At 48.8% G+C, this 21,138-nt stretch overlaps 2 protein-coding genes across 2 annotated transcripts in view; one reads left to right on the forward strand and one right to left on the reverse strand.

The window, feature by feature from the left end:
- JAK1 (Janus kinase 1) overlaps positions 1–13,853 on the forward strand; it is a 56,089-nt gene extending 42,236 nt beyond the window's left edge. Inside the window, exons 15-24 of the mRNA XM_044674766.1 lie at positions 1,395–1,530; positions 4,778–4,929; positions 5,626–5,776; positions 5,916–6,010; positions 7,818–8,010; positions 8,443–8,567; positions 9,878–10,050; positions 11,350–11,467; positions 12,080–12,190; positions 12,791–13,853. Coding sequence (XP_044530701.1) covers positions 1,395–1,530; positions 4,778–4,929; positions 5,626–5,776; positions 5,916–6,010; positions 7,818–8,010; positions 8,443–8,567; positions 9,878–10,050; positions 11,350–11,467; positions 12,080–12,190; positions 12,791–12,886 — 1,350 coding nt within the window. The 3' untranslated portion in view covers positions 12,887–13,853. The remainder of the gene's footprint in view (positions 1–1,394; positions 1,531–4,777; positions 4,930–5,625; positions 5,777–5,915; positions 6,011–7,817; positions 8,011–8,442; positions 8,568–9,877; positions 10,051–11,349; positions 11,468–12,079; positions 12,191–12,790) is intronic.
- A 2,674-nt stretch (positions 13,854–16,527) lies between these two features.
- The window catches only part of RAVER2 (ribonucleoprotein, PTB binding 2), a 92,448-nt gene continuing 87,837 nt past the window's right edge, over positions 16,528–21,138 (reverse strand). Inside the window, 1 exon segment of the mRNA XM_044674767.1 lies at positions 16,528–17,503. Coding sequence (XP_044530702.1) covers positions 17,354–17,503 — 150 coding nt within the window. The 3' untranslated portion in view covers positions 16,528–17,353.

A 21,138-nucleotide genomic window follows, 5' to 3' on the forward strand; every position in this document is an offset into this window, starting at 1 on the left:
GTTGGAGCAGAGAAGGAAGAGCAGGTATGGAAGAGAATGTCTGGCCCCAGGAGGTGGAGTGTCTTATTCCTGGAATGGCCAGGAGGCCAGGGTTGCTGGATCCCAGAGTACATGGCAAGGAGTAAGGTGGAAGGAGATCTGAAGACTGGCGAGGACTTAGGAGGAGGGAGATTGGTCTGTGAGTCATCGGCTTCCAGGTTAGACAAGAGAGGTGATGAGGTAACCAGGAGGAAATGTATGCAGAGAAAAGACCGGGAAACTTAGGGCACAGCCTTGGGTTAGGCATTAGGAGCACGAATTTAGGGACAATTGTAGAGTGATGGAGTGCAAGGAGTGGTCAGGCGGGTGAGAGGAAGACCAGGAGAGAGCACAGCATGCCAACCAGGGAAGAGACAGTATGGATGAAGATGGGGTGGTCAGGGCTCAGCCGCTCCCCAGAGGTCTAGAAGGCTGAGGAAGGGGCAGGTGGGTTCCCCTGCTGGCTCCCCACTCCTGGTACCTGAGATCTCAGGCATTTCCTGAGGAGGTTCACGAAGAGAAACAGACAAGTGAGACATGATGGAGTAGCAGAAAGGACTCTGGGGTGCAAGGAGGGGACTGAGGTCCGAATTCTGGTCCTGCCGTTGCCCAGAACTTGTACAGATTACTTGACGTTTCTCATCTTCAGATCTTCTAAAACCTGATTGCACTTGGGAGTTCACTGGTTTGTAGAGTTCTCAGCAAGGAGCGTTTCCTACCCATGCAGACTGGCCCCTTCTCCACAACTGCTCCGTCGCCCCTGAAGTGCTGTTCCCTACTTACTGGGCCTGTTTCCATTTAGAAGGGGTTGGACTAACTGGCCACTGGGCTCCCCTCCGGCTCTGTCCTCTACCTCTTAGTCTAAGATAGTCTAAGACAGTGTTGGTGAACCTGTTTTGAGTGCGCTGAGGGCAAATGCAAGCTGTGAGCCCCCACATCACCAGAGAGAGCTGAGGGAGGAAGTGCTTGCTTTGGGGGGCTGGACAGAGGGGCAGGGCATGCAAAAATGCACTCGAGGGCTGGGGAGAGGAGGACCAGAGCAGCTCCCTGAGTGCCGGCTATGCACACGCGCCACACCTTCGCCAACGCTGGTCTAAGATGGTGTGACTTACTCTCCATCAAACAGCCAGCATTTATCAGAGGCAAGACTTGAGTTCAAATCTTCCTAACCCCAAGGGCTGCTCATTATCTTCCACATCATCCCTGATGCTTAGCAATTTGGTGCCATCTGGGAAAAAAAAAAGATGGAGTTTGTAAAGTGAAGCTAGAATGTCTCCAAGATTTCCTGGAGATTTTCTCTCCCAGGAAACTGAAAACAGCCTTCGTTGTTTGGCCTTGGCTGGTCTCCTCACCATTGGAGTCTCTCTTCTTTGCAGGAAGACAAAGATTTAGTCCATGGGAACGTATGTGCCAAAAATGTCCTCTTGGCCAGAGAGGGCCTGGAAGGCGAGTGCAGCCCCTTCATCAAGCTCAGTGACCCCGGGATCCCCATCACCGTGCTGTCTCGACAGGGTACGTCCTCCTGCCACTCTCTTAGCTTTCTGGTCAGGGTGGGGCTGGAGATTGGTTTTTCTCCTTTCGGGGGGCCAGGGATGACTCAAGAAAAGCCATATCAGCAGCTCCTGGATTTATGTCTTTGCCGTGTTCATTCTGAAAGTCACTGTTGGCTTCCCCTGCCTGCCGGCTCTCCTTAAATCCTTAAAAAATGTGTTGTAAGAGGAAATGGTAGACCAGCGAGGTGACAGGTGGAGCCCAGAGACCCAGCCAATGGGTCCTTTCAAAGGTCCTCAGGAAATGGTGCCATCAGCGGCTCAAGAGGGTGATTATGGGCGGGAGACAGTGAGAACGGCTGACTTGGCTTGTTTAGATTCCCCATCAACTGCCCTGATGCTGCAGGAAAGAGGAAAACTGAGGTGAAAACCTGCCCAGAATGAGGCTAGGAAATGTGGCAGGTCCCACCTCTGACTTCAGTTATTTCAGTTCAATTCACTGAATTTTACTTATTTGCATGCATGTATAATATAGTTGAATCATTTGAATTCAACTTAATTAATTCGATTCTATTTGAATTATTTGTACATATGGTAGGTTTATTTCCATCTGATTGATTCAGTTTGAATTGTTGTATACATAGATGTGAATAATTTGAATTCAATTCAATTAATTTGATTTTAATTATTTATATATACATAGATATAAATTTGAATATTCAAATTCAATCTAATAATTCAGTTCAAATTATTTATATATATTTATTTGAATTCAATTCAATGTCCATTTACATATACCTATATATTAATTTGAATAATTCACATTCAATCCACTTAATTCAGTATGAATTGTTTGCATACATATATTTGAATAATTTGAATTCAGTTCAATTAACTCAGTCTGTAAACTTTGCGTCCATATGTTCCCTTGAACTCGAGTCCATTCTATCCATTCAAGGAGCACTTTGGAAGTTCTTAACTGTGTTCTAAGCACTCCTATGCTGGGTGTCATCTTCAGAGCCCTCATTGGACTCGGGGGAGTTACAAGGATAAATGTGGCGAGAGCGGATAACCTTCTGGGGAATATTACCCACAAGCCCCCCACCCCACCGCCACACGTCATGATCAGAGCATGACACAGAGCCGGGGAGGGGGTACAAGAGAGGTACAGGCTAATGGCTTTCCGGGCTCCCAGCATCTCGGTGGATGGACGCCATCTTTGTGTCTTAGTGGCTGGGCCCACGAGCACAGATGTGTCTATCAAAGCGGGGTTTCCAGGCTCCAAAGCAGGTGCATTCTGGTCTCTTTGCAGACTGGGTTGCCTTTGACACCAGTTCAGAGGTTGCCAACCAAAGGGTAAACTCCCTCCTGAAGTGGTACATTTCCTTGCGTGTCTCCAGCCCTTCTGGCTCCCCGTAGTTCTCTTCCTTCATCACTTCCTTCTTCTCCTCCTTGTCTCCAAGCAGAAATCCAAGATGCCTTGGGTGGAGTTAGGAAAGATTGCGAGACTTGGGTTCAAATTGCAACTCCATCATATAATGAACAGTGTGGCCCTAGACAGATCATTAGCCTCCCTAAGCCTCAATTTCCTCATCTGTAGACTAGAGATAAGAATACAGGGCATTATCTACTTGGTAGGAAGCAGCACAGTGTAGGGGCTAGAGGGAGAGCTTGGAATCCCAAATATTTGGGGTCCCGATTTGGTCTCATATTGGCTATGTGACTCTGTAAAAGTGGTGCCACCTCTTAATGCCCCCAGGCAGCACTCTCAGATTATAAGTCCCCAAGGAAGCACCAGTCTCCTTTGGAACCCTGCAACAACATCACAAGGGTAGATAAAAACCCCAAGAAATTACCTTCTTTCTCAGGTTTTTAGGAAGAGTCAGTGGGGGGGCAATGGAAGACAGTAAAGTCCTAGATTTCCAGCCTATGGACTTGGGTTTGAATACTGCCTCTGTTCTTGGATACCTGGTGGCGGGGGGGTGGGAACCTTAGACAAGTGCCTGAGTCTCTCAGTGCCTCTATTTCCTGGTCTTGCAAAACAAGAGGTTGGACTAGATTGTAGAGAGCCAGAAATAAACAATTTAATCTGTAAATCCTATCAGATCCAGCTATAGCTGATGATTATAACTAATTGATGACTCTTTTCATTATTAAAAAGTTTTCCTATGTAATAAATCATTTTAATTTAAAGAAAAGGGGGAAATATGTGGGAAGCCAATAAGAGAATAGATAAAAATCTGAGACTCTTCTTTTGACCCCTTTTGTGATCCTTGTGATTTCTTGTTGAAAAGTATTGTGGCCTTATTGAAGAGCTTTAGGTTCCTAGTGGGCCAGCAGTTAAAAGGTTAACACTCTCCTCCTTTGGTCAGGAATACAACTGCCTGGTACAGCCAAGGCCAAAACCTTAGCAGGGACAATTCAACCCTGAGAAAAATATTCCCCAACTTGACTTTCTGATAAGAACCCAGTCAAAATTCAGCCTTGGCCTTGTTCTGTTCTGAAGCCAATGAGACCTTTTGTATTTTGATATGACATAATTTGTAACTTCTGCGCATCTGCAAAGTTTTAGGGGGGGTTCTTTTGTGTGAAATGAGTCTTGAAACATATATAATAAACTCCATTCTCCTGGAGACAGAGCTGGAAGCATGAGCTAAAAGATGTTCAGTGTCCTTTACTTCCTTATCAACTAAACTGTCCTTATCAGATTATCAGAGATGATAAATAGATCTCGAGACTAGATGACATTTATGGTCCCAGGATTCAATGGCTAATGCAGGGGATGGTGCTTTCACTCAGTTGGCCAAGCCAGTGATGCCATCACACTGAGCCTATGTTCAAAAGAAAAAGGAGATTTTCTTGTGGGCTTGAGACCAGGCAGATTTCGAGATCTGTCCAAAAGTTTCCCTCAGGCTGAATTAGTGGCTGGGCTACATGAATAATAGCAAGAACAGTCCTAGGAGTAAGTGAGTAGTCGAATAGGGGGCAATCATAGATGACCCTTTAAGATTAGGAAAACCCTTTCCCTTGAGCTTCTGAGGGTTTACAGATGGCAGAGTGACCATCCACGGTCACTCAGCGAGCGAGGGGCACAGGCAGACTTTGAATGTGGGTTTTTCTGAACTCCTAAATCAAGTTCAGTGTTCATTCCAAAAATGGGAATTTTACTGGTGTGTGTGTGTGTGTGTGTGTGTGTGTGTGTGTGTGTGTGTGTGTGTGTGTGTGTTGTTACAGTGTGGAGGGGAATCCCATTTTTTCTTTTCTTACAGAGTGCGTAGAACGGATCCCGTGGATTGCGCCAGAGTGCGTGGATGATTCCAAGAACCTGAGTGTGGCTGCTGATAAATGGAGCTTTGGCACAACCCTCTGGGAGATCTGCTACAACGGAGAGATCCCCTTGAAAGATAAGACGCTGGCAGAGGTAACATGGATAGAGGAAGCTTTAGCATGTGTCAGGTATTGTGAAATACAAGCAGTCGGTCAGCAAGACCCTGCCCTCAAGTAGTTTATATTCTAAAGCTGGCAGAAAATGTGTGTGTGTGTGTGTGTGTGTGTGTGTGTGTGTGTGTGTGTGTGTGTGTGTGTGTGTAAGAGAGAGACAGAGAGGGAGGGAGAGAGAGGGAGACGGAGAGGGAGACGGAGAGGGAGGTTGGCTGGGAAGTGAGATGGAGATCTGGATCTGGGCAGGAGCTCATCAATGAGAAGCTGAGTGGTCCCAGAGCTAAATTCCAAGTTCCCATTGGAAAGGAGTTGGGGATGATGAATGGAAAGGAGGTGGCGATATGGGTGGGTGATGTCCCTTCTTGAGAGGCTTCACCACCCCAAAGCTGCTTGTGAGTTCAAGGGAGAGTATTTGGCACAGAGCACAATTTGGTCAAACCGACAAGCTTTACGCCAAGTGCCAGGGATACAAAGAAGGATGACAAGCAGCGTTTGCCCTCGAAAAGCTCCCATTCCAATGGGAGAAGCAGCGTTACTAACACCTCAGGAGATCTGTATGGGGAAATGGCAGGTCATCTCCTCGGTCAGGGGAGCATTTATGGCTGGGTAAGTGCTTCCTTTGGGCCTTTGCTGCTCGCCGTGCCTCACCCACAGCCCTCATTTGTGTCTCTTCCAGAAAGAGCGCTTTTACGAAGGTCGGGTGATGCCCGTCACGCCCTCGTGCAAGGAGCTGGCCAACCTGATGACCCAGTGCATGAACTACAACCCCAGCCAGAGACCCTTCTTCCGAGCCATCATGAGGGACATCAATAAGCTTGAAGAGCAGAGTAAGTCCCTCCTTGCTCTGCCAGCTGCTCACTGCTCTGTCTGGGCCGAGGGCAGGCTGGAGGCCTTGGAAAGCGTCTCCCGAGAGGAAAAAACAAAAAGCTGAACATTGAGCCAGCCTTCCCTTTTGTGTTTTTCCAGACCCAGATATCGTTTCAGAGAAGCAGCCAATGACCGAGGTAGATCCGACCCATTTTGAAAAGCGGTTCTTAAAGAGGATCCGCGACTTGGGAGAGGTAAACAGTCACCTTCTGCTGGACAGCGATTTGCATTCTCTGAGCACATTCCCATTTCTGGTGCCATTTTGGACTTGAACTAACCATGGAAGGGGGGGAGAGTGGGTTATGTGACTCCCTCCGGGGATCCAGCTCTGTCTAGACTAGAACCCAAGGCTCCTGCCTCCTAGCCCAGGGCTCTTTCTCCAAAAGGTCATACTGGGCAGTGACGCTTGTCCTGTGACTCAGGAGCCCTAATCTCACCTGAGGGATGGCAGCTGGTAGGAAGGATGTTGGGCTAGGAGTCGGGAAGACTCGAATATGTGTCTTGCCTCAGATACTTACTAGCCCTTTAACCCTGGGCAAGTCATGCCTGTTTCTTCATCTATAAAATGAGGGAGTTGGACTCTTGGTGGGGGTGGTGTAAGCATTTTTTAGGCACTTCCCATGTGTCAGGCACTGAGCTGGACGCTTTATGGTCAGTGACCTGCGAGATCTCTTTCAGTTCTAAATTTGGGATACAATCAGGTTTATTTTCCAAAGTCTAATGTTGGATCCGTTTGCAGTGAAAAGCATTTCTTTCCTGATCATTTTGCACTGGGGAGGGGGCGGAATTACCCATTTATAGAGTGCCCACCTTGGGCCAGGCACAAAGCAGTTTACAGTTATTGTTCATTCAGTCCTCCAAATAGCCTGTAGATAAAGAAATCATTCCCATTTTATCAATGAGAAAATGGAGGCAACCAGAAGTTAAGTGACTTGCCTAGGTTCACGCAGCTAGGAAATCTGAGGCTGGATTTTAACTCAGGACTTCCCAACTCAAGTCTGTGATGGAGTATTTAAACTGAACTCAGAAGGAAGTCAGAGATTCTAGAACAGAGGTAGAAGTGAAGAGGGAGTGCCTACCAGTCACAGGAGACATCCTGTGCAAAGGTGTGGAGATGGATCTTATGTATGAAGAAAAGCAAACAGGCTTGAATCTGAACCTGCCCTTTCTCCCTCCTTCTCTCCTTCCTTCTCCCCTCTTCTTTTCTTTCTTTCTCCCTCCTCTCCTTCTTCCTCCCTCTCTTGCCTTCTCTCCTCTTCCCTCTCCCTCCTTCTCTTCTTCCTTCTCTCCCCTTTTCCCCTTCTCTCCTCTTCCTCCCCCCTCTCTCCCTTTCTCCCCTCTTCCTTCTCCTTCTCTCTCTCCTCTCCTTCCTTTTCCCCTCTTCTTTTCTTTCTTTCTCCCTCCTCTCCTTCTTCCTCCTTCTCTTGCCTTCTCTCCTCTTCCCTCTCCCTCCTTCCTCTCTCCCTCCTTTTCTTCTTCCTTCTCTTTCTCCCACCTTCTCCCCTCTTCCTTCCTCTCCCTCCTCCCCATCTCCCTTCTTCCCTCCTTTTCTCTTTCCTCCTCCCTTTCTCCTTCCTTTGTTCCCCCTCTCTCCCTTTCTCCCTTTCTTCCTTCTCCTCTCTCTCCTCCTCTCCTTCCTTTTCCTCTCTTCTTTTCTTTCTTTCTCCCTCCTCTCCTTCTTCCTCCCTCTCTCGCCTTCTCTCCTCTTCCCTCTCCCTCCTTTTCTTCTTCCTTCTCTCTCTCCCACCTTCTCCCCTCTTCCCTCCTCTCCTTCCTCCTCCCTATCTCCCTTCCTCCCTCCTTTTCTCTTTCCTCCTCCCTTTCTCCTTCCCTTGTTTCCCCCTCTCTCCCTTTCTCCCTTTCCTCTTCCTTCGCTCTCCCACCTTCTCCCCTGTTCTCCCTCCTTTCTCATTTCTCCCCTCCTTGTCTCTCCCCTTCTCCTTCTCCCCTCTCTGGGCCTCTGCCCTCTGCCTCTCTCTCACTCTCTCTGTCTCCCCGCAGGGCCACTTTGGGAAAGTTGAACTCTGCAGGTACGACCCCGAGGGGGACAATACCGGAGAGCAGGTTGCGGTCAAGTCCCTGAAACCGGAGAGTGGCGGCAACCAGATAGCGGACCTGAAGAAGGAAATCGAGATCCTGAAGAAACTTTACCATGAGAACATTGTGAAATACAAGGGCATTTGTACAGAGGATGGTATGAAGGCTTCCGGGGGGCCAGGGCGGGTGGGACTTGGCCCAGGGGGGACCTCCAGGCTGGAGGCGTCACAGGACAGAAGGCACCCCCAGGCTCGCTGGCCGGGTGAGCCGGCCTTTCTCCCTACATCAGAGGTCAGCCTTGTCCAAAGCACAGCCGGCAAAGAGCCCGTCACGCTTTGGAACGGTGCCCAATGCTTGCCCCAGGCAGCGGGCTTCCCCTCAGTATCGAGCCCCTCCAGCTCCTTCCCCTCAGCAAGGGGAGAGCCCCGGTTTAGCCAGCTGGCACGGCTCGGGGGAGATCTGCCAGATTGGACCGACAGGAACCAGCAGTGTCAGCCTGTTTTCTTACTCTTGGTTTGGGATCTCTTCGTGCATTGGTCAGTCAGTCAGTCAGTGAACAGCATTTATTAAGCACCTCCTCTGTGAACAGGAGGAAACGGGATCAAACTCATCATGGAGTTCCTGCCTTCTGGGAGCCTCAAGGAATACCTTCCTCGGAATAAGAGCAAAATTAACCTCAAGCAGCAGCTCAAGTACGCCGTTCAGATCTGCAAGGTAAGGAGGCTGGCCGGGGAGGGAGCCAGAGTTTGAGGACGGCCCGCCTGGGATCCCCTTTCCTGGATGCTTGTTTGATGCTGGGCTCGTGGACTTGGAAGCAGCAAGGACTGTAGCTTAGCCAATCCTATTTCCTCATTTTTACATGAGAAAAAGGAGGCTTCGGGCCAGCAGGTGACCCGTCCGCCTCGTTCGGCCCTCCCAACAACCCTGGGATGTGGGGGCCCTTGTTAGCCTCCTTGGGTGGCTGAGGAAGGTACAGCAGGCAGGTTAGGTGACTTGCCCAAGGGCTCCCCACCTGGCAAGTGCTGGATGCCACAGGCTGGCGCTCTTCGCTGCCCCACCTGATCTTAAGGTGTTCTACTGATAAAAGGACAGCTGGGGAGCACAGTGGGTAGAGCTGGACTTGGAGTCAGGAAGACCTGAGTTGAAATCTGGTCTCAAACCCTCACTAGCTGGGTAGCCCTGGGCAGGTCACTTCACCCTGTTTGGCCTCAGTTTCCTCATCTGTAAAATAAGCCGGAGAAAGAAATGGCCAACCAACCACTCCAACGTCTTTGCCAAGAAAACCTTAACTGGGGTCACAGAATTGGGCACCATGAAAATGACTGAACCACAAAAGACGTGCTTAAAAAGAGCTCGAAGCAGGTGGGGTTTTCCAAGTCAGTCTGCGGGGTGCAGGGGTCCTTCTGCAGGGCTTCGTGGCCCTGGTTTAAGTGGGGGTTCGACCCCGCCTGCCTGGAGGATCCGGGCCCCTCCCCCAAATGAGGCTTCTGGGAAGACTCGGCCAAGGGGGAAGGAGCCGGGCCGGCCAGGAGGCAGCTGAGGTCCGGTGGCTTAGTCCGGGGCAGCAGTTGGGGTTTCAGGCAGGGCCACCTCGGGGAAGGGACGCGCTGGGGCCCAGTGGTCAGAGGCCTGAGCCTTCTTAGGGAAGCAAGCCAAGCCCCAGGGGAGCTACAGATGGAGTGTTTGGCGAGCCCATGTCCTCCTGACGACTCACGGCTCCATCTGCGCAGGGATCGGCTAGGAGGGAAATTCCTCCTCTCTAAACTCTAGTCTGGGAGTCGCTGGGGGCCGGGGGGGGGCCCTCAAAAGTAAAGTGATGTCCGGGGTCGCACAGCTGGGGGGTAGCCAGAGCAGGACTTGAACTCGGGCCCTCCTGACCCCACGTCCGCCCTGTGGCTAGCAGGCCAGGCTCCCCCTCGAGAGATCACTGCTGGGTAAAAAATACAAAGGAAGAACAAAACCCTTGAGGTTGTGGAGGCGTCGCTTGGGGAAGGTGGCTCAGGAGTCTGACTCTCCTTCCTCAGGGGATGGACTACTTGGGGTCTTGTCAGTATGTGCACCGAGATCTGGCAGCAAGGAACGTCCTGGTGGAGAACGAGCACCGGGTGAAAATCGGGGACTTTGGCCTAACGAAGGCCATCGAGACCGACAAGGAGTACTACACGGTGAAGGACGACCGAGACAGTCCTGTGTTCTGGTAAGGGGCAAAGCCGGAGCCGGGTCATCGTGACGGCGGGGGTGGCACACTTGTAAGAGCTTCTCGAGGCAGCCGGGGGGCACCGCGGGGCGCAGCGTGCCAGGCCTGGAGTCTGGAAGACTCATCTTCCCGAGTTCCAATCTGGCCTCAGACACTGACTAGCTGGATGATCCTGGGCAAGTCATTTCACCTTGTTTGCCTCAGTTTCCTCATCTGTAAAGGAGCCAGAGAAGGCAGTGGCCCCCACGCTAGTACCTTTGCCAAGAAAACCCCAAGTGGGGCTATGAAGTCAGACACAACTGAACAGAATTTTCCGAGTGTCTGATGCAGGTAGAACACCACGTGAGCCTGGCACCAGTCCTTTGAAGCAGGCGGTAGCTTTGCCCCCATTTTATGGAGGAGAACACTCATCCCTGCAGAATGGAAGCGATTTGGAACCGCCAAAGACCACTGAGCTGGAAAGGCTTCAATGAGGGTCCCCCAATCCATTTCCTAGGCTCCGAGGTCTAGAGCTGGAAAGGATCTCTCTCGTGCCCTCCCCCCTTCTTTTTACAGGCAGGGAAACTGAGGCCCCTGGCAATGAAGTGCCTTGCCCCTGGTCCAACTTCTAGCGGCTGTCTTTGAACTAGCCTGGCTATTTGGAAAGGCTCTTCAGCCTGAGATGGGTCAGAGGAACTCATTAAGCCACTTGCTAAGATTTCATGAAGCCGTGTCGCACCGTGGAGAGAGCTGGCCTCGGGCAGAAAAGCCTGAGTTCAAGTGCTGCCTCCATCCCATAATGTCTGTGTGAAAGTCAGTGCCCCAGGCAGCCAGGTCCGCTGTTCCAGAATCGCTGCAGATCTGCCTCGGAGAAGGGATTGGCCTCATCGGGGTCCTCCGGACACTTAGGAAGTCAAAAGTCTGACCACCTCCCCCCCCCCAAAGCAAAGGGAGGCGCTGTGGGCCGTGGGGACCCAGCTCACGTCCCAGAATTCTGCCATTCACCTTTATTGACTCTCTAAGGCTAAAAAGTCCCACTAACTCTGGTCAATTTTTTTTTTAAACCCTTCACTTCTGTGTATTGGCTCCTTGGTGGAAGAGTGGTCAGGGTGGGCCATGGGGGTCAAGTGACTTGCCCAGGGTCACACAGCTGGGAAGTGTCTGAGGCCAGATTAGAACCCAGGACCTCCCGTCTCTAGGCCTGGCTCTCCATCCACTGAGCTACTCGGCTGCCCCTGGTCAGTTTTATTTATGGTCAATGACACGCGCCAATTTCTCAGTCCGAGAAGCCGCCATGACCCGTGTCGTCTCTCCTTCCAGGTATGCCCCGGAATGTTTAGTTCAGAGCAAATTCTATATCGCCTCTGACGTCTGGTCGTTTGGGGTCACGCTGCACGAGCTGCTCACCTACTGCGATTCCGAATCCAGTCCCATGGCGGTAATGGTCATTCTTGCCTTTCCCCCAAAGCTCGCCAAATCCTTTGCTGTAGGAGGTAGGATTTTAGGCGGGGCCTAAAGGAAGCCGGGAGGAGGCCAGCGTTTGGGGTGGAGGAGGCAGAGGGACGGCGAGAGAATGCCCAGAGCCAAGACATGAATCGTCTTGTTTGTGGAATGGCCAAGACAGCAGCTGGGACTGGATCAATAGGGACGTGTTGGGAAATAAGGCATAAGAAGACTGGGAAGACAGGAGGGTGCCTCAGTTTCCTCATCTGTAAATGAGAAGAATAATAGCACTCCCTTCCAGGACTGCTGTAAGATCAAAAGAGAGCATTTATAGAGCACTTTTCCTACTTGAAGAGCTACAGAAATGCTCCCTGGTCGTACTAATGCCAGTAAATAGTAGGAGCAGCAGCAGCAGCAGAGGCGGGAGGGAAAAAGGGAAGACAAGATGGCCCCAGACTGGTGACGGCCCCCCATACCCAGCCATGGGAAGCGGCCAAAGAAAGCCGGAAGCCCGGATTCTTGTTTCTCCTTAAAACGAGCAAGAAGCGGAGGGGAAATCGTTAACACACAAGCAGGCTCCAGTGCTTTGATGCTTTGCTTTGCACAGATGTTCCTGAAGATGATCGGCCCAACCCAAGGCCAGATGACCGTCACACGGCTCGTGCGTGCATTAAAGGAAGGAAAACGTTTGCCGTGCCCACAGAACTGCCCAGAAGAGGTACGCGGGGGGCATCGCCTTGTGGCACGGCGAGCTGTTCAGCGTTGGGGATCCTGGGAGGGGAGGGGAGGAAGGGCGCTCCTTTGGATAAAGCTTTCCTCGAGATGCTTTTCAGACGCCATGACACGGGGGCGGAAAGTCACTGCGCACCTTCGGCCAGAATTCTACCCCATCCCAGACTTCTCTCTGTCTTTAAATACGTGTTGGGTGATTTCTGTAGCCTTCAATTTTATGATGAAATTCAAACTATGAGGCCAAAATGGCGGAAATGGTGATTTGGGTTCTAATCAAGCAGTGGGAATTGGGGGAAGGACGGAAATGAAGCACGAACAGAGTCGTTTCCAGCCTGGAATTTGCTCTATCGCTCGCTTCGATTTCCTCCCCAACGTGGATTTCGGAAGTGACGGGTACCATTTTGAGGGCGTGTGTTTGATTGAGCTTGGCCAGTCCCAGCCAGCTCAGATGCAACTTTCTGCTGGAAGCTCGCCAGTCTTGGTTTAAGGGATCTATTTTTTAACTCATGACGTTCGTTCTTTTTTTTAAAATCCTTTTTAAAAAGCAAAACCAACCCGATCAATTTTTGCAATTGCTCTTTTACAGGTTTACCAACTAATGAAGAAATGCTGGGAGTACCAACCAACCAATCGAACAACATTTCAGGAGCTCATCAATGGATTTGAAGCACTTATCAAATAGAATCCCATCCAGCAGACATTGGTTTAAGTGCCTACTGTGTGCCAGGCACTCTGCTAAATGTTGGGGTTTGGGCATCCAAAAAAGCATTCTTTTGTTTTATCACCTAGCAGTTGGCAGTTGGCCTTCTCTAGAAGTCCTAAGTACTTAAGCTCAAGTGGGGGGGTGGGGGGGGCTCGACAAGGCTCTTGGGAAAAAAAATCTGAAGTGTTTCTATTCTCCCCAAACTTGGTCATTTGTTCATAAAAGATTTATCGAGTGCCTGCTGTGTACAGAGGTGCTTAATGTGCTAAGGATAGTTCTTAAGAAGTGATGAGGACGGAATGGTTAGAAATAGAAGAAAGCTACATTTTTAACACTCCTCTTACTGGAAGGCATCCACCACCAGCCACTGAAGTTGGGGACTCTCATTTCACTGGGCTGCTGGTTGCTGATGATCTTAGTGACCCAACACGTCATGAGAATAGTTATTTCGGGAAGCAAGAGACCCGCCAAAATCCTCTCTCAAATGATTTGCTTTCAATGAGTCCATTTTCCTGATTTGTCAAATCAAGGCAAAGGCTTAGCGAGTTACTTTGCATTGTACATACAGACGTGGAGTATCTAGACAATGGACCAAACCCTGCCAAATACCAACATCACGGACTGTTCTTTGTATTCGAAGGGAATTCTACTGACTTGGCTTTGAGCTTCCCCTCCGTCATCTTCTCGGATCCCTGATGTCCAGTGATGACCGTCTATAAAAAAGCTTGGCCGGGCCAAAGGATGCAGCCTGTGTCCACTGCACAGAGCCTTTTTCTATATGAATCTGACTTGGGAACTGGATGGATGGCCTTGACTTTGTTAGCCACATGTCCTAGCCAGCGGGTCTAGAAGAGCCCCGATACCACTTCATAGGCTTTTTTTTCCTTTTCATTCTTTTTTTTTTTAATCCTTCCCTTCTGTCTTAGTGTCAGTTCTAAGCCAGAAGAGGGGCAAGGGCCAGGCAACTAAGATGAAATGACTTGCCCAGGGGCACATAGCTAGGAAGTGTCTGAGGTCAGATTTGAACCCAGAACCTCCTGATTTTAGGTCTGGCGCTCGGTCCACTGACCTACCTAGGTGCCCCTTCATTCTTTTTTAAAAGTAAAAATGCACATGTACCTTTTTTATTTTTAAACTTTGCTACAAAAAGACATTATTGCTGGGGGGTTTTGACACACGCGAGGTCAAGCTGGTTTTATATGCTGCCTGGAAACGTTTAGATACATGGTTTAAACCGCATTTACTTTAGGTGTTCCTATACTTAAATGCCTTTATGCGGTGGGAATAGGCCCGGAGCCAGTTCTCCCTCAGGGGAGCTGCTGGATGTTGGCCGCACCCCGCCATGAGCAACATGCCCACAGATGCCCAGAAGATCGCCCCTGAGAGGGATCTCCCCGCGGGGAGTCTCGCGCCTTCGGCTGAAAGGCGGCAGCTTTGGGACCGCTTGGGAATCGCCAGCTCGAACGTTGGCTTTGAGCAACGGCTGCGGGAAGGATCATTCCAAAGTCCATAGTCCTAGCGCGACATTACTTTTCACCTTCTTCTCTTGGCGAGGCTTTTGGGAACCATCCGGGGCTGGCGACGAGGCGGCGGCCAGCCGGGCTGCTCCCATGGGCGTCGTGAGCAAAGGACTTCATTTTCTACCCTTGTCCACCTTTGTGAGTGTCTTATGCAGGGAGTGGAGCGTTCCCCCGCTGCCCACACCTGTACCTGTTGGAACCTGTGTACAACCTATATGCACTTTGTTACTCTTTATACAAATAAACATAATAAAGACTTGACATGCACGTGTCTTTTTAATATGAAGAATTAGATTAACAGAGCCTTTTAGTTTGATTACATAGAAAAATAACTATCATACAGAATTTTCATGGTTTCCCCTCACTTCCCCCCAATAATGGGCCTGATTAGAGTGGGAACAAGCAATAGGAAGAGCCTGGATAAAAAATTCCCAGGAACCTCAACTCTGAAGAGTTTTAGACCAGGGTTTCAGCCCCCTCTAAAGACAAACTCCTCGGGTCTGGGTGGCTGCCGGGTACAGGCCTGATTGGGAGGTTTGCCCTCCTTGCTTTCCCATTTGCCTGTCTCAGGAGGGGCTACTGGACCCTGAAAACATTCAGGGTGGGGGGTGGCAGGGCCAGGAGGAAGGAGAGCAGGGGGCGCAGACCAGTCGCGAGCAAGCTGCTGAATGATCGCTGGGTGACTGCGGCGGGACGGGGCGGATGGCAGACGAGCCTCCGCGTCAGGGTGCCTGGTGTTCGGGGCCCTCTGCCCACCATCCTTGCCAGGGCACGCCGGGCAAATCGCTGCACCTGCAGCCATATGCTCCGATAGAGGAAGTTTCTTCATAGGGAATTCCCTTTATCCATGAAATCCTGAATCTAGTCCCAGTCTGTCACTTGGAAAATCAGCAGCAAGTGGAAGAGTTCTTAGAAAGTGCTCTGCAACTACCCCCGGGTTTAATTTTCAAAACGTCCAATCAATCGACAAGCATTAAGTGCCTACTGTGTGCAAGGCACTTGGCTACATGCTGGAATTAAATGATATGATTTTGAGAACAGAAGGGCTAGGCAGGAAGCGAAGCAAATGAAAATTCTCTACAGAATACACAAGCATATATAGGACATCGAGAAAGCAGGGCAGATTGTTTTCACGTCTCAAACATCATCGGTCTTAACGATGGCCAAGGACACCTTTCATTCTTGCTCACCAAAGACTGGGACCCTTCAAGCCCCGACATCTGTCTATTTGCTCAATTACAGCATTTGAAAGTAACCCATTTGGAAAGCTGGTGGGTCGCAGGCGCTTCCCGCCATACTTAGAGTAAGCTCGGGTACCGGGCAGCTTAGGATTTGTCCTGAAGAGTGTGAATCAAGGTGTAGACATATTGGAGGGGGAGGGAGGGGAAAGAAGCATTTATTAAGCGCCTACTATGTGCCAAGCACTGTGCTAAGCGCTTTACAAATATCTCCTTTGATCCTTAAGACCAAAGAGGTGATAAATACTGGTAGCACATTAGACTCCTTCAGAAGAACTAGCTTTTAGATAGCGCCTGAAGGTCTGCTAAATGCTAGCTTAGTTCATCAACAGGAAGGAAAGGAACTGCTTTGGAAGAATGAAGGCGATGGCCCTCCAAATGTCACTGGGGCTAGGGAATGAATGGCCTCGTGGCCTCTGTTCTCTGTTAGGAAGCTGGGGGAGAACCTCGCACCCTGTGCCAACCACAGTCTGTGCTGAACAGCAGTGCTCTCTAAGGGGCAGGAGGTGGGGGGCAGTGAAACTTGTGGACACTTCTGAGGGCCAAAGGCCACTGCGAGCCTCCCCCCAGGGTACCCAGGACTTTTTAAAACCGAGATGAATTGAACTGGCTCCCTCTTATGAGGACTCGATTACCCAAGCCAAAAGAAGTGGCTACAACATTCTAAAACGAGTTTTTCACCATTACAGTGAAGAAAAAGGAAAGTGATTCTAGTCTATTTAGTTGTTTTTCACACATGTAAGTAAAAAATAAAGTGATGTGGAAAATGCAAAATAATCCCCATACTGTCAAAGGAAAATAGCTACCAAGGAAATAAAGCTATGGTTAGCCGCCATCTTCTACCCAACAATCCAATTTTCTGTACGTCTCCACATGGACTTTGGACTGCAGAGATGATTGGATGCCAGACATTTCATTTTGCACAGAAGGCTTTCTTGCGACAAGGTCGTGGCTGCTGCGTGGAGCATGCATTCTTATGACTCTGGGCAAAACTCAGAGGATCATACACTTGGAGCTCAGAGACCTTAAAGGTCAGGGAGTTCTTTTTATAGATGAGGAAACTAGGGCTTGGAGAGAGTTATGTGTGCCAAAGGTCAACCAAATGGTAAGTAACAGTTAAGTAGCTGAGACTTGAACTCAGGTCTTTGGACTCCAGATCCAGAGCTTTTCCTGCTACGTTGTGATATCTCACACCTACAAAGGTAACTAACTAGCAAAAATAAGTTGGAAAGCACATTGGCTTCAAGGGGGAAAGAAAAGGAAAAAAAAATCGACCTGTCATTAGATCCACCCTTCTAAGGCTCAGGAAACAAGAGTTTCCTCTTTATTGCTTTAGACAATTAGATATCAGATCAAAACGATAACGGGAAAATCGGTTTTCGCAGTCAGAAAGCAAGGAACGTTGTTAAGCTCAGCAACCTATGATAAATGTAACACGTTATTTAGGACGCATCTAATACTAGCGGGAAATGGGTCTCAGTGGATGTCTTCTTTTTGAAAATTATTGCTTCTTATTTTTCATTTGGCAAATCTGCCGTCTGTGAAGCACTCACTGTTCCTCCTGGGAACGGTGATCCGTTTTACAGGGAGATGGCTAGTCTGGCCGACTTTAAGGCAGCGATGAACAGCAGAGGTCCTGGAAATGAGCTACGTGGAGCAGAAGGGAAGACCGACCAACGGAGGGAACCTCAGTAGACGCGTTTCTTCTTTAAGCAGGATTCTGCATAATACCCTCCTGTGCCCTGAGAATGTTGGTCAACCAATTCCCCCGAGCTCCCTTCAGGGGCAGAAATGAGGTATGTGGAGCCTCGCTTTTCATTTCGTAAAGGGGATGACACCTGGAAGGAAGGAATCATTAAAAACAGTAACCAAGAAAATCTCAAGTCAGATCTTGTAATTTATCAAAAACATGTAAACTGGACCCCTGCCCTCCAGCCTTGCCAGCTCCCACTAATGTTCTCATCTGAGATGCAGGGAGGGAAATGGCGTAAAAAGTACCTGATATTTTCCTCCAAGAAATTCACATCCTCCCCTATTAACAAAACAGAAAATCTCTAGGTAAAAGTCACAATCTGGGAACCCACAGTAGATGGTGGAAAGGACAATCACTCTTTCTTATTGCTTCCATTTCTCTCCACCTCTCCTTTTCTAGCTTCCTCTTTCCTCTCCCTTTCCTTCTCTCCTCCCTCTGCCTTTCTCTCCTTTCTCCCTTTCCCTTCCCTTCTCTTTTCTCCTTTTTCCCTCTCATTTCTCCCTTTCTCCCTGTTTTCCCCTTCTTTCTCCTTTCTCCTCCTTTTACCATCTCTCCCCCTCTCCCTTCCTTTCCTCTCTTTTCTTTCTTTACACTTCTTCAACTCTCCTTTTCTCCTCTTTTCCCTCTCTTCTCTTTCCTATCTTCCCCTTCCTTCATCTCTCTCTTTCTCCCTCTCCCTCTTATCTTCTTCCTCCTCCTTTCTTCTCTTTCCCCCTCCTCAAACCCATTCTCTCTCTATCTTTCCTCTCTCCTTTTTTTCTTCCTTCTTCCATCTCTTCCCTCCTTCCTCTTCTGTTCTCTCCTCCTTGCCTTTATTCCTCCCTCTCTTTCTCACCGTTCCTCCTTTCCTACCCTCTATCTCTTTTCTCCTCCCTCTCCCATTCTTCTCTGTCCTCTCCCTTCACCCTCTCTCTCTCTATTATACATAGAATGATTCTCTGGGGAGAAGGAAGGAAAGAATCTGAAAATGAAGCCAATACAAAAAACAAAAACTCTAATACATTAAAAAAGAAAATCACTTAAAAAAACTGCCCTACACAGGAGTGAGCAATGTCATGCTAACAAAGTTCCTTTCAAGAATACTGTCCTGACCCTGGTCTTCCTTGGCCCCAGCTTTGGTGTGGTGAGGACAACTCTATATACAACAGTTTATTAAGGTAACAATAAAAGAACAGTGGATATTATGTGGCTTGGTGGTAGAGTGCTGGGCCTGGAGACAGAAAGAACTGAGTTCAGATTGGACCTCAGACACACTAACTGTGTGACCTTGGACAAGTCACTTCACTGCCATTTGCCTCAGTTTCCTTAATTGTAAAATGGGGAGAATAACAGCACCCCCCTCTTGCAGGGTTGTTGTGAGGATCAAATGAGATGCTTATAAAGCACTTAGCACAGTGTCTGACCTCTAGTAGTTGATTCCTTTCCCCTTCTATATTTCCCATTTTTCTTTTTTTAAGCAATTTGATTAAAATAGATACCAAATCTTTTCTATCTTGCCAAAACTGACCACGTCAGCAGTTCCTATTTCTCCAAGAGTGCCACGATAGCCAAGAGAGAGTCCCTTTTTCATATGAACACTGGATGTGCAGAATTCCAATTGATTGGATTAGATTCCCCCAATCTCCCCCCCCCCCCAGGTCCTTTATGAAAGCCCACAGCATGACATGTTTCCCTTCTCTTGATAACTTTAAGGCCTATGTAACCGTTGGATCCCTTTACAGGTTCTAGAAGTTCTTCTTTCCTTCATTCTAGGCATCACATTCTGGGAAGATGAGCTCAATTCTTCAACTTGTACTAGACTAGCCAGAAATAGCCCCGTGCTCCTTCTAGAGCAGAGACCAAAAAGGGAAAAGGTCCAGTTGTGGGCCTTGTGACTCCAACGTTGTTTTTCTCTCCCTATTTAAGGGCTTTTCTTCTTTCTCATTCTCCTGGAACTCCCTTTTACGAGACCTATTTCCAAATTTTCAGAAGTCCTGGGAGGGAAGAGCACAGTATATTGTGCAATGGAATGTTAAGACCGCTTCTTTCTCCAAAAATCTAATAAAGAAAAATATTAATAACGAATAGAAAGGAGAGACTTCTCGCCGGGATCCCAGAACCTCAGAGTGAAAGGGGACCTTGAGATCCATATAGTTCGAACCTTGTTTGTTTTAAAACCCTTACCTTACACCTTAGAATGAATATGGTGTATTGATTCCAAGGCAGAAGAGTGGTAAGCGCTAGGTGTATGGGCCTAATTGACTTGCCTAGGGTCCTACAGCTAGGAGGTATCTGAGGCCAGATTTGAACCCAGGACTTCCAGGAACTCTAGGCCTGGCTCTCAATCTGTTGAGCCACCTACCTGCCCCTTGCCCCACTTTGCTGTCCCCTGTTTTTAAATTTATTTTGAACCAGACATGATGTTATCTGTAGAAATCCTATTTATTAAAGATAAAGCTTTGGAGCAACTTTGGAAAACAAAGCCCAAGCTGGTACGATTGGGTACTTTTTTCATAATCTTTGACTTTCTTTTGCCTAAATGCTAGTGAGGAAACACCCTTTACCAATGCAGATTGGCACTTGTTCTGTGCTTGGGACATTGTCCATAGTGATATAGTCAAAATGTTTCAGAGATTGGATTCGAACTCTGGTCTTCCCGACTCTCAGGCCAGTGTTCTATCAGTTTGTCAGGATGCTTCTCTCTATAATCACAGGATTAACCTCATGGCCCCATTTTACAGCTGAGGAAACAGAGGCCCGTAGAGCTTCAGTGACTTGTCCACAATCATGTTTATGCCAATGCAGTAAGTAGTGGAGGTGAAGTTTTACCCCAGGTCTGCCCACCCCCAATCCGGGGCTCTTTCTGCTTCGTGCTTCCCTCTTCAGGTCCATCAATTATAATGAACACAGAACAATTTGCCATCAGAGCCCACAGTGACAGATGGCACCCGATTGGTGTCTGAATCCGGATTTCCTGTTTCCTTTTCATGGCTGTTGTAAGGAACTATCCCGCTGCCCTGTGTTTTGCAGGCAACCACTTGATATTTGCCAAATTTAAATTAGATGAGGACTCTGACCAGGGGAGAGGACCCTCTTCCAATGCCCACGATGACGCGAGCTGGTGCTAACAAAGAATCTAGGCACTTGCTGCCATTTTGTCCATGACCAGCCCGCCTGAATGCGGGGAGGTTGGCAACGATCCTGGTTCTACAACTGAAGCAGGGACTTGGTTTTACTGCCACCAGGTGGTGAGGTCTTGTTCAGAGCCACACGGGGCCCCAGAAGGAAGTTCTAAGCTTTAAGCAGGATTGATGGATGGAGAGAGACAGACAGAGAGACAGAGACAGACAGACAGGAAGAGAGGAATAGAGAGAGAGAGAGACAGACAGACAGAGAGGAAGAGAGAGAGAGAGAGAGAGAGAGAGAGAGAGAGAGAGAGAGAGAGAGAGAGAGAGAGAGAGAGAGAGAGANTGGAGAAAAATAATAAGGTTAGACGTGCTGAATTTAAAATGTCTCTGGGACATCTAGTTTGAAATATCCTAGAAGCAATTAGTGATGTGTGACTGAATCTCAAGGGTGACAGTAGGGCTGGATTGGGGAGTTCTCTCCAGGGAAGAGAGACAGATAGACAGACAGACAGAGAGGAAGAGAGAGAGAGAGAGAGAGAGAGAGAGAGAGAGAGAGAGAGAGAGAGAGAGAGAGAGAGAGAGAGAGAGAGTGTTTTAAACACGTATCTGTGAA

Source organism: Gracilinanus agilis, chromosome 4 (genome assembly GCF_016433145.1).
Source record: "Gracilinanus agilis isolate LMUSP501 chromosome 4, AgileGrace, whole genome shotgun sequence".
Classification (NCBI taxonomy): domain Eukaryota; kingdom Metazoa; phylum Chordata; class Mammalia; order Didelphimorphia; family Didelphidae; genus Gracilinanus; species Gracilinanus agilis.